This window comes from Alosa sapidissima, chromosome 24, assembly GCF_018492685.1.
Source record: "Alosa sapidissima isolate fAloSap1 chromosome 24, fAloSap1.pri, whole genome shotgun sequence".
In the NCBI taxonomy this organism is placed as follows: domain Eukaryota; kingdom Metazoa; phylum Chordata; class Actinopteri; order Clupeiformes; family Clupeidae; genus Alosa; species Alosa sapidissima.
The window spans coordinates 29,461,353-29,473,613 of NC_055980.1; the positions used below are offsets into that span (position 1 = coordinate 29,461,353).

General features: G+C 39.7%; 1 protein-coding gene across 5 annotated transcripts in view; it reads right to left on the reverse strand.

Moving 5' to 3' along the window:
- LOC121699564 overlaps positions 1-12,261 on the reverse strand; it is a 54,297-nt gene that overhangs the window by 26,295 nt on the left and 15,741 nt on the right. For 4 of the 5 annotated variants that reach the window (XR_006026977.1, XM_042081824.1, XM_042081822.1 and 1 more), the window contains exons 5-6: positions 11,536-11,599; positions 11,400-11,449 (exon numbers count right to left, since the gene is read on the reverse strand). Coding sequence is in view for 3 of the 5 variants with exons in the window: in XM_042081824.1 (XP_041937758.1) it covers positions 11,400-11,449; positions 11,536-11,599 (114 nt within the window). In the remaining 2 variants the exon portion in view is untranslated. The remainder of the gene's footprint in view (positions 1-11,399; positions 11,450-11,535; positions 11,600-12,261) is intronic. The other variant, XR_006026978.1, reaches the window with a different exon arrangement.

The window sequence follows — 12,261 nt, forward strand, 5'->3', positions numbered from 1 at the left end:
ACAAGCACAAGCAAATGCTTTGCAAGTGCTGCTTTAGCGGTTTTCCTTGGGGTCCCCTCAGGTGTCGCCAATGACCATGGTTAAGGTCCAAGAGGGTGACAAAAGACTTCTCTCATGTCCAGTCTTTAACATGATGGTCTTGCCATGTGCCTGTGTTTTATTTTTTGACTCATGCTTGTAAATGTCTTTAAATTTTGCTTTGTCAATGTATCATGGAATTTGTGCTTAGGTGTATCTGATTCCAGCCTCTATGTCTTTAACTTGCATCTTTGCCTGTAGTATGAGCCTGAATCAGATCATCCCTAACCTCTTGTGTTGCTTTGCCTGCTGTAGATATGCAAATGAACTCATGTTCCTCTGAAAATGGATTGATCCAATTTCAGTTTCTGTCTCATCAGATCTGTGTAGAATTTTTAAAACTGTTGTAAATGTCTGTAGCCTAGAAATCTAGACGCACCCTAGCGGCGGCAAATTAATTTGCTCAGCCTGTACGTCTAGTATCGAAACATAGGGATTTCTATTGGCTTAGCACCGTGGATGTTCTCCAATCACAGCGCTCTATTTTGTTAGAGAGTCTTAAGGCGGGCTTAACAGGATAACGACAGTCCTGCGACTGTGAACAACAAGGAAGGTGGCTATGGCGAACGAAGAGCGGTTGTTTGAATCGGCGTTGGCGTCAACTTTGGAGGAGTTGGACTTGTGCTTTTCTTTGAAAGTTGAGCAACACAATGCACTTAAGTCATTACTTTCGAAGAAGGATGTATTTGCCGCTTTGCCGACCGGATACGGATATGGTCGTAGCGCTGGCCTATTGCATGCCTAGACAGTTTGAAAGACAATTCTCTGCCCGCCCCTTGGATTAAGCGAGGTGAATGGTTCGATGCCAGACTATACATCTCAATGATATAGGATGGCCCCGCCAGGCTAAAATGTCTGTAGATCAAGTCTTGGAAAATAGTTATTATTTCTTTTCAATGGAAATGATTTTAACATCAGCTGAAAGACAATTTTAAGTATGATAATAATAATAATAATAATAATTGTACATAATGATAACAATGTGTTAAGTATGAATATTTTCACCAACCAGTTCATCTACATTAGTAGGGGAGATTATGTGAAAAATCGTTACGCGGTGGATAGAAGCATGACATTTGGTAGATATGTTCCTTGGGTGATCCTAAGACATCCTAGAAGGGGTGCCCAAAAATATCTCAAACAGGAAGTGAGATTTTGAAGAAATTCAAAATGGCCGCCAATTCAAATGACAGCTGATTCAAAAGCCACCTTCACAACCTCCTAAAAGCTTGAAATTTGGTATACATGTTCCTTGGATGATCCTAAGACATCCCAGAAGGGGTGCCCAAAAATATCTCAAACAGGAAGTGAGTTTTTAAAGAAATTGAAAAATGCCGCACTCCCCGCCACAAAATTGGCAGCTGATTCACACTATCTAAACAACCTCTAAAAAGCTTGAAATTTGGTATGTATGTTCATTGGGTGATCCTAAGACATCCTAGAAGGGGTGCTCAAAAATATCTCAAACAGGAAGTAAGTTTTTAAAGAAATTGAAAAATGGCATGCTCCCCACCACAAAATTGGTAGCTGATTCAAACACCACCTAAACAACCTCTTAAAAGCTTGAAATTTGGTATGTTTGTTCCTTGGGTGATCCTAAGACATCCTAGAAGGGGTGCCCACAAATATCTCAAACAGGAAGTGAGTTTTTAAAAAAATTGAAAATGCTGCGCTCCCCGACACAAAATTGGCAGCTAATTCAAAGACCACCTAAACAACCTCTTAAAAGCTTTACATTTGCTATACATGTTCCTTGGGTGATCCTAAGACATCATAGAAGGGGTGCCCAAGAAAATCTCAAACAGGAAGTGAGTTTTTAAAGAAATTGAAAAATGCTGCACTCCCCACCACAAAATTGGCAGCTGATTCATACACTACCTAAACCTAAACAACCTCTTAAATGCTTGACATTTGGTATGTATGTTCCTTGGGTGATCCTAAGACATCTTAGAAGGGGTGCCCAAAAAAATCTCAAACAGGAAGTCAGTTTTTAAAGAAATTGAAAAAATGCTGCGCTCCCCGCCACAAAATTAGCAGCTAATTCAAAGACCACCTAAACAACCTGTTAAAAGCTTCTTCACATTTGGTATACATGTTCCTTGGGTCATCCTAAGACATCATAGAAGGGATGCCCAAAAAAATCTCAAACAGGAAGTGAATTTTTAAAAAAGTGTATAACACTACCTAAACAACCTCTTAAAAGCTTATATATTCCTTGGGTGACCCTAAGACATCATAGAAGGGGTGACCAAACATATCTCAAACAGGAAGTGAGATTTTGAAGAAATTCAAAATGGCCACTCATATAACTGACAGCTGATTCAGAGGCCACCTAAACAACCTCCTAAAAGCTTTGATATATGTCCCTTGGGTCTACGTTATCCTGGAAGATTACTCCAAGAAATCTTAAACGGGAAGTGAATTTTTAAAGAAATTGAAAAAAGGCTGCACTGCCTATCCACACAATTGGCAGCTATTTCAAAGGCCACCTAAACAACCTCCTAAAAGCATGAAATTAGGTATTAGTGTCATAGATATGTCTCTGTTTTAAGCAGACAATACGGCTACACTATGGCTATATCCACCAATTGTCTCAAGGATACTATAAACACAGACACTCAAGCACCTCAGGCAGACCTCATAAAAAGCATACAATTAAGCACACATGTCCCCTGCAACTTCTTAAGACACAGTAAAACACCACACTAAATTACATTAGTCCTAGTCTACATACTGCATATTTGCATCTATTCACATGCTCTGGCACATTGGCATAATACTGTGCAAGGCAACCCAGCATCCTGGCATCGGCACTTTCGAGAGCAGAGAGGCTCACCTTTGCTGCCACATTTAAGAGGTTCTCTACATACTTTGGCTGCCTCTGGTAAAAGTGTCCATAAAGGTGTCCAAAAATAATCTAATTTGGTCCATCCATATTTTTCAGGAGAAGGCACTGACTGGGTAGCCTGCAGACCTTTGGACCAAATGCTAGCTTGGTACACTGCTCTATTTGAATGCTGTATCAGTGCAGCCTGTGTGGGAGGAATATTTTTCATTGAGAGACATATTTGAGAAAACAAGTCCTTCCTGAGATCATTGACTTTTTCAAGATCCGTTTTCTTATCGTAAATAACACAAGTGTACTTATCCAGCAATGCAAACATGTTTGATTCCTGGCTAAGCAGTTGAAAAGGATTTGCTGTCATAGCAATGAAGGCATCCTTTACTTCTGGAAATGGTTTCCATGCAGCCCACCCTTTAGAAGGAGTCTGTTCCAGAGGTAGCCACCCCATTATCACATAGTGCAGTTGTTTAACTACTTCCATCTAAAAGTTATTCGATTGTGTTCCATAGAGCCATCTCTATGTGTAACCCACCAAGCATCACAAACCTCTCTCCATAACAGTCTGGATCTCTGGATCACTCCACTGAACCATTTTTGTAAATAGTGGTTGGTCAAATGCCATAACTGGGACCTGGCCGGAATTTAGGTTCTCTGTCAATTGTTTTACAACATTCATACCATGTCTGACCATAGCAAAGCTGGCAGCTTTTTCATGAAAGAGAGGAAGGAGTGAGTTTATAGCAGGTGGGTAAGACCGTTCTGGCTGAAGTGAAGCATCAGTTTGATTGCATCCTCACCCCACTTTTCCTCCTCTGTTATTGCCCATGCTAAGTTCGGTTTGGTTAACTTTTGGCACTAAGATGGCCTTTGGTTGACAAGTAACAGCTGGAATTGTAGTGTATACTTCTCTGAGTACTCTCAGTACTACTCAATGTACATACTGCACAGCTAAATACTAGCTGGCTACCGTTACTGTAGTACAAATCAAAATTTCGTAGCTTCTAATGTTATTCCCGAAATAACGGTACAATACCCCCCAGGAAGCCCCACAGATTCACAAATACGCACCCCAGGCGATCATGGGGACACAATTAGCCTAGGGATGCCTTTGTTTGCCTAGATTTAGCTTGATAATTGGAACCCAGCTAGTGGTTCTACATTGGCTAATGCTAACGCTAACACTGGCATAACATTTGGTCAATGAGTTGTGCCCCTATTTAGGCTATATTTAAACAGAGCTAAAAAGATCATTAGGAGAACATGTGGACAGTGGCACACAATGGGCTTAAAGTGACAGTGCACCATTTACAAATGAGTTAAACAGCATCACATACTTTAAAACAAAATTACTGTTGCTAATAATGATACTTACAGCCATAACAATAATAGCCATTATATCAAGGTATAATAATAATAATAATAATAATAATAATAATAAACAATAATGAACAAACAATGAAACAATGGTGGTATTTTTTTCCTTATCCTTCTTAAAGGTACAAAAACAATAAATTACTGTGTCATTATTATCTTTTAAATAATATAGAAGTATTTTATTTTTACCTTTGTGGTTACTCAGTAATTTTGTGATTTATGCTGTATTTAATATGCCATATAAGAAGCTTTAGTCTTTAGGGAGAAAATGTAGGCTACTTTTTAACCGCAATTAATCTAGATTCATTCATTTCAAAATATGATATTAATTAGTTATTTTTTAATTTGTTTGACAGCCCTAATAAAAACGTAAAATATTTAACCGCAGCAATTTACTAATGTAGCCTATGTGACGATTCTTCTCGTCACCATTTATTGTAATCATTAACCATGACCTTGGCTTCCCTCTTATTCTGAGTTGCCACTGGCAGACAGCCTAATAAATTGTTTGCAGGCAAATCTGTGGCCTAGCGCAGTGAAATGCCATCAGTAAAATTATTACTCATCCTTACAGTGGACACCGCAATTTGGAAAAACAATATATATTTGCTGCTGTGCTGAGTGTCATGTAGCTATCCATTTCTTACAGATTACTCAGGTATGCTCATGCGTATATTTCACAGGTATGCACATGCATATATCGTAAAAGATTTCAAGACAGAACCATTGAACATATTTTAATCTGTATTTATAAAAAAAATACTGTAGATTAGATTGATGTGTTAAAGGTGCCATGTGTAAGAATTGAGGTAAAAATATCCAAAAAATGAGCTACACGCATCAAAAGAATGAGAAGAAATAAGGGTGATGATGTCATTAAAAAAATCGCAAGGTATAGTGCTGCAGAGATATCAACCAGAATTAGCATGCTAAATTACTAGCCACAGCCCGACAGGTGTCATAATACCAGCTTCGGCCATGGGAGGCGGTATGCTGGCAACATAACCGCCAGCCAAACTGCAATACACGTTTCTCGGTTGTTACTCTAGGGTAGACCAACTCACTTTCTAGAGGTATACTGCCTCCATCTTTTATGGAATGTGGAGTATGAATTGATTTTTTGGCGGATATTACACATGGCACCTTTAAAATTATGATTGATAGTCTAATAATGCCATTATTAAGTGAAGAGTACCTGATGACTTGTTCAGGACTTGAAAAAGATTGGGACTTGGACTTGGACTCGACTTGGCTTTGATGTGACTTGGACTTGGACTCGACTTGCCCTTCTCTGTCTTTACTTGGGACTTGACTTGGACTTGACTGCTAAGACTTGTGACTTGCCAAACAGTGACTTGGTCCCACCTCTGGCTTATACAAAATACGGCTAATACACAGGAAATTACTGTATGTATTTCATGTGCCCTGGACATTATGAAGTTATAATATTTATGTTAAGCTGGGTACATGTGGTGATGTCAACAATTTTCATATGGTATTCCTTGAATGTAAAGGTAATATGTGATTGGTAATCATGATGTTTTGATCTCTTGGAATATCTCTTATGGGTAGTTTCAATAAAATACAAATTTGTTGAATTTTTTTTTTTGGGGGGGGGGGGGTTCCAAATAGTACATTTACAAATATAGCTGCAAGCAGCAATGAGGGGGCCAAGCAGTTAAGCAGGAGTTGGGATTGGATTGGATGAGACTGGACTGGACTTGACTGTGTTGCGTTAGATTGGATTGGACTGGACTTGTTTGAATTGGACTGGACTGGATTCGAAGGTCACCGAATTTATTGTGTGTCCTCAAGATGTACTCCTAAGTCCACATACCAAGTTTGGGTTAAAGTGGTGAAAGTGTTGATAATTATAGCACCCCTAGTGGTGAAAGCACACCAAATTAATTGTGCATCCTCAGGATGTAGTCCCAAGTCCACATACAAGTTTGGTTGCGATAGGTGAAAGTGTTGCTAATCATAGAGCCCCTAGTGGTCAAATGTCACCGAATTTATTGTGGGTCCTTAGGATGTGTTTACGACTCAACGTACCAAGTTTGGTGTCAATGCGAAAAAGTCTTCCTAATTATAGCTCCCCTAGTGGTCAAAGTACACCAAATGTATTGTGTGTTCTCAGGATCGGATCCCGAGTCCATATACCAAGTTTGGTTTCAATAAGTAAGTGGCGTTGCTGAGATATGAGCTAATTTCCTGTATCTCTTGCGCCCCCTTAGTGGTCGAAGGTCACCAAATGTATTGTGTGTCCTCAGGATGGGGTCTCAAGTCCGTGTACCAAGTTTGGTTTCAATATGTATAAGCATTGCTGAGATATGAGCCTACTTCCTGTGATTATAGCGCCACACAGTGGTCAAAATGTACCAAATTTCCTGAGCCTCCTCCTTATTGGGTCCTGAGCACATGTGGTAAGTTTAGTCTTGATAAGAGAAAACCTTGCTGAGATATCACTTCACTTCCTGTTTGGTGGCTTTGCCAACAATTTTAATTGGCTGTTTCGGGCGAACGGTTTTAGATTTGAAGACGAAAAGGGATAACTTTTATGAGGCTTGGTCTAGAGATCATCTGTACCAAGTTTCGTGAAAATCGGACAAACTTTGTGACCTGTGAAAACGTTTAGGTGTTTTTGATTAAATCCAATATGGCAGCCTAATCAATTACGATGACATCACAATTTGGCTTGGGTCAGCCTATGGACCTCCAACAGCATTAACAGACCCCACTAGTAGATTTGAATTCCAAACACAACAGCAGTTACAAGCCAAAACGCATTTTTCCTAATTGCAGCGCCCCCTAGAGGTCAAAGGTCACCACCGTTTTTGAACATCCTCCTGATGGGGTCCTGAGTCCACGTACTAAGGTACACAAGGAACGGTTTTAGTTCCGAAGACAAAAAGGGATAACTTTTGTGCGGCTTGGTCTGAAGATCATATGTACTAAGTTTCATGAAAATCGGACAATTTATGTGAGGCGTGAAACTTTTTAAAGGTTTTTGACAAAATCCAAAATGGCGGAAAATCCATCATGGCGGAAATGACGTCATAGGGTGCGTTGAACTCGGCTTGGTCCAAGGATTCCAACGATACCTCATTTTTGACAATCGGGTCAACGGGTCAGAAGTTACGTGCGTGAACGCATGTGCAACTTTGGCCTGTTAGTGGCGCTAGAGCGTTCGAGGAGCCGACTTGAATCTTGGTGAAATTAATCATGGGACTCTGCCTAATTAGTGTGCCAAATTTCACAACTTTTCACCAGACGGTTCTATGGGCTGCCATAGACTCCCATGCCAGAGGAATATTAAATATAACCGCAAGCGGTGATTTACGGGGTCCGAGCAAAACGAACATGAGGTAGCATAGCTTTTTAGTTTTACATGTGCTTTGATTGTTTGGGCCCAATTGTTCAAAAGAAACGTGATCGGATTTCGGTTATTGGATTTCAGTTACCGGATTTCGGCTATCGGATTGGATCAAATCTTGAAAATGGGTTGTTCAAAGGGAAACAAGGGTCCTGAAATTGGATTAGATCACATAATCTATTCTTGGTTTTGTTCTGGATATAACCTTCACTTTGTGTTGTTCAAAACTTTTGAGTTGGATTGGAATAAATTTGATGCATAAAATTAGGATTACCCTGTGCTGTAACATTATAGTGTGCTAACCTCCACTACCTAATAGTATTCTAACAGTACTCTATTCTACAGGACTATGCATTTGTCATGGATAAGATGTAGGGTCTGATAATGGAAGGCAGTGTTTCCCACAGAATGGAATTGTGTTTGTGGTGGTAGGTGAAGGGGGGTGGGGGTGGGTTCTGTGTTGGAATCAATAAGATGAACAGCCTATAATTATGCAGTTATACTTGCCTTGCACGACAAGTCCTGACAAGTAGCTGTAACGTAGCAAGTAGCTGTAGCTGTAATGTGCTAACCACCACAACCCAACAGTATTCTAACAGTACTCTATTCTATTGTGCTAATCTCCACAACTCAATAGTATTCTAACAATACTTGATTCTACAGGACTATGCATTTGTCATGGATAAGATGAAGGGTCTGATAATGGAAGGCAGTGTTTCCCACAGAATGGAATTGTATTTGTGGTGGTAGGTGAAGGGGGGTGGGTTCTGTGTTGGAGTCAATAAGATGAACAGCCTATAATTATGCAGTTATACTTGCCTTGCACTACTAAGTACATATTGACAAATTGCTGTAATGTTATAGTGTGCTAACCTCCACAACCCAACAGCATTCTATTCTAGTATGCTAACCTCCACAACCCAACAGCATTCAAACACTAATGCTTCAAGTGGGATTTGAACTCTCAACCTAAGGATCACCAGTACACCAGTACATTATCCCACTGAGCCACTGTCAATCCTACATGTTGGCCAGTCACATTCACATGGTGAAAATGTGTATTGGTAAACACACAACAAGAAAAACTCGAGGCATACATTTGACAATAAAATGAAGGGCAAAAGAGTACACCTGAAAACTTTTTGAAATTCTGGGGCAATTAGACATTTGTAGAGATGAACACTAATTGATGAAATATAAATATGATAGATGTAATGATGAAGGAAAAATAGTAAACAAAGAAGTTCCCCTAAATGTAATAGAGAGTCCCGGCATTCTGATTCTTGGCAACTGATGAGTGTGAATGTTGATTGGCTGATGTCATTCAGGTGCTGTTCAATGGTGTGAATCTTAAATGACAAATCCTAAAGCTCTAACGGGGATTCTAACACTGAACCTAAGAAACACCAGTACAAGGCATTATCCCACTGAGCCACTAACAATCATACACATTGGGCAGTCACATTCACATGGTGAAAATGTGTGTTGGTAAACACACAAGAAAAACTCTAAGCATACATTTGACAATAAAATGAAGGGCTTTCCTGAAAGAGTACACCTGAAATCTTTTTGAAATTACGGGGCAATTAGACATTTGTAGAGAAGAACACTAATGGATGAAATATAAATATGATAGACTTAATGATGAAGGAAAAATAGTAAACAAAGAAGTTCCCCTAAATGTCAGAGTGTCTTGGCATTCTGATTCTTGGCAACTAATGACTGTGTATGTTTATTGCCTGATGTCATTCAGGTGCTGTTCAATGGTGTGAATCTTCAATAACCAATAGTATTCGAGCTAGAGCCTAAAGCACTACTGGGGATTCGAACTCTCAACCTAACAAACACCAGCACTAGGCATTATCCCACTGAGCCACTGAAAATTCTACATATTTGGCAGTCAAAACAAAATTTGTCTTTTTCATTTTCATTCATCAAGAAAATTCCTAGCATACATTTGACAATAGAATTAAGGGCTTTATAAAAAAAGAGTACAGATCTGAAAATGTTCACTGTTAATGGTATCCACATAATGATGGTTGTATGGTTGTTCTCCAAGGGAAAAAAAAATATTCATATAGGAATATAGGTGATATAGGAGAAATGGGCTGAGTGGTCGAACTTTATTGGTCTATATCTCTGAAATGGAACAACATATCCGAATATCTGAAATTGTGGCAAAAGTAAACATTTTTAGAGCATAAGACCAGGGTGAAAAAGATGCATCTGAATGTAGAGATTAATATGATGAAAGAATTTTGAGTCTAGGTCAATCTGGTAAGGAGAAATAAGCATTTTTGAATGCTTTGGGTGCAGTACCCCAAATTTTGGGTTATGGGTAGTGGGGGGGTACTGGTAACAATACTTGAAAATGTGAAGTTTCTAGGACTTACGGTTTATAGGAATATAGGTGATCTAGGAAAAATGGCCTGAGTGGTCTAACTTTATTGGCCTATATCTCTGAAATGGAACAAAATATCAAAATTCTGACCGATAACTTTTGTGAGGCTTGGTCTAAACATTGTCTGTGAGAATTTTGGTGAAGATTTGATTATTTTTGAGTGTGAAACTTTTTATAATGTTTGGCTTTTCCATGAAATTGTGTCAAAAGTAAACATTTTTAGACCATAAGACCAGGGCCAAAAAGATGCATCTGAGTTTAGAGATTAGTATTATGAAAGAATTTTGAGTCCAGGTCAATCTGGTAAGGAGAAATTAGCATAATTAACTTTTTTTTCCCCAATAGCGCCACCTTTGGGTGCAGTACCCCAAATTTTGGGTTATGGGTAGAGGGGGTATTGGTAACCATACCTGAAAATTTGAAGAGTTTTGGAGTTACGGTTTAGGCTGCAGTATGACTTTTACAGAATTTTGGCCAAAAATGAATGGTACAGAAACAATAGGGGTCCTGCAGCTACGCTGCTCGGACCCCTAATAAGAAAAACTAACAAACACAATGGGTGCCTTCGCAGCTTCGCTGCTTGGCCCCAAATAATAAGAAAATGTAGAAACACTATGTAATCATTTGTATTTCAAGTCTGTGCTGGGAGGTAGGAAGGTATAAATACATTGATTAATGAGGTAGTGGGCATTTTAATTAGTGCTGCAGCACGTTGTGTCATTATTACACATAAATCTTGAATTTTATCAACCAAAATGAAGGGCAAAATCACATAATGCTTCAAAATATGTATGGCAACATCAAACACCACATATGAATCAGTAATAATAAGGGTGGGATTATTGTCTGGGCTCTTATGAGTGGTTTAACAAAAAAAAGCCAATAGGCGGAATTTCCTTTTTTCAAATCAGAGGTCAACTTTGAAGGCCTGTACAGCCACAAAGCTACAAGATCCAACTTGCTATCATACCATTTTATACTCCAGAGATATGTAGCTTTCAGAAAAATATAGTGAGAATTTGCCCCCCCAAGTGGTAGTGACACGCCCCGTTTTGGGCCTGTGGCTAATGGACTATCACTCTTCTCCGTCCAACTAAACGCAAAAAGGCCCAAAAATATACTTATAAAAAATGTATACATACTGTATACAATACACACAACACATACTCATTTAGCATGACACGCACACACACAATATACACACACACAATACACACACACACACACACACACACAATATACACACACACAATAAACACACATACACACACACAATATACACGCACACAATATACACACACGCACACAATACACACACACTCTCTCACCATCGTCTGTGTTTGTACTACAAATAGGCCTGGTCACTGGCGAAGGAGACCTGAGGAAACAGCGACTGTTAGCCTGTGTGTGTGTGTGTGTATGTATATGTATGTATGTATGTGTGTGTGTGTGTGTGTGACGTACTGAGAGACATACGGGGCTGGATTGAGCCGTGGACTCAGGGTGTGAAAGTTGTCACGAGTCGGATCTGAGGAGAAAGATAATATCACCATGATTACCATCATCATGAAACAAATTGTATTTAGATATTTAGCCCCTTTTATGCACATTTACAACACGTTAAACAGTGCATAGAATGACATGACAAAATCATCATCATCATCATCACCACCACCATCATCACCACCATCATCATCATCATCATCATCACCACCACCATCATCACCACCATCATCATCATCATCATCATCATCACCACCACCATCATCATCACCATCATCATCATCATCACCATAATCATGACCCTCTGCAGCAGCCTGATATTGTGTTCATATTGAGTGTTATTAGAGGTGTGTGTGTGAGTGTGAGTGTGTGTGTGAGTGAGTGTGAGTGTGTGTGTGTGCGTGAGTGTGAGTGTGTGTGTGTGTCTGTCTGAGTGTGTGTGTGTGAGTGTGTGTGAGTGTGTGTGTGTGAGAGAGTTCGTGTGAGTGTGTGTGTGAGTGTGTGTGTGCGTGTGTGTGCGGGAAAGAGTGTGTGTGTGCGTGTGCGTGAGAGTGTGTGTGCGTGTGCGTGAGAGTGTGTGTGTGTGTGTGTCATGGGCGGATTATGAACTTTCAGGCCCCTGGGCCCAGATGTATTAAGGGCCCCCCACTCATTTTCGTATATGTGGGAGGGGGGGTTTGGGGGCCC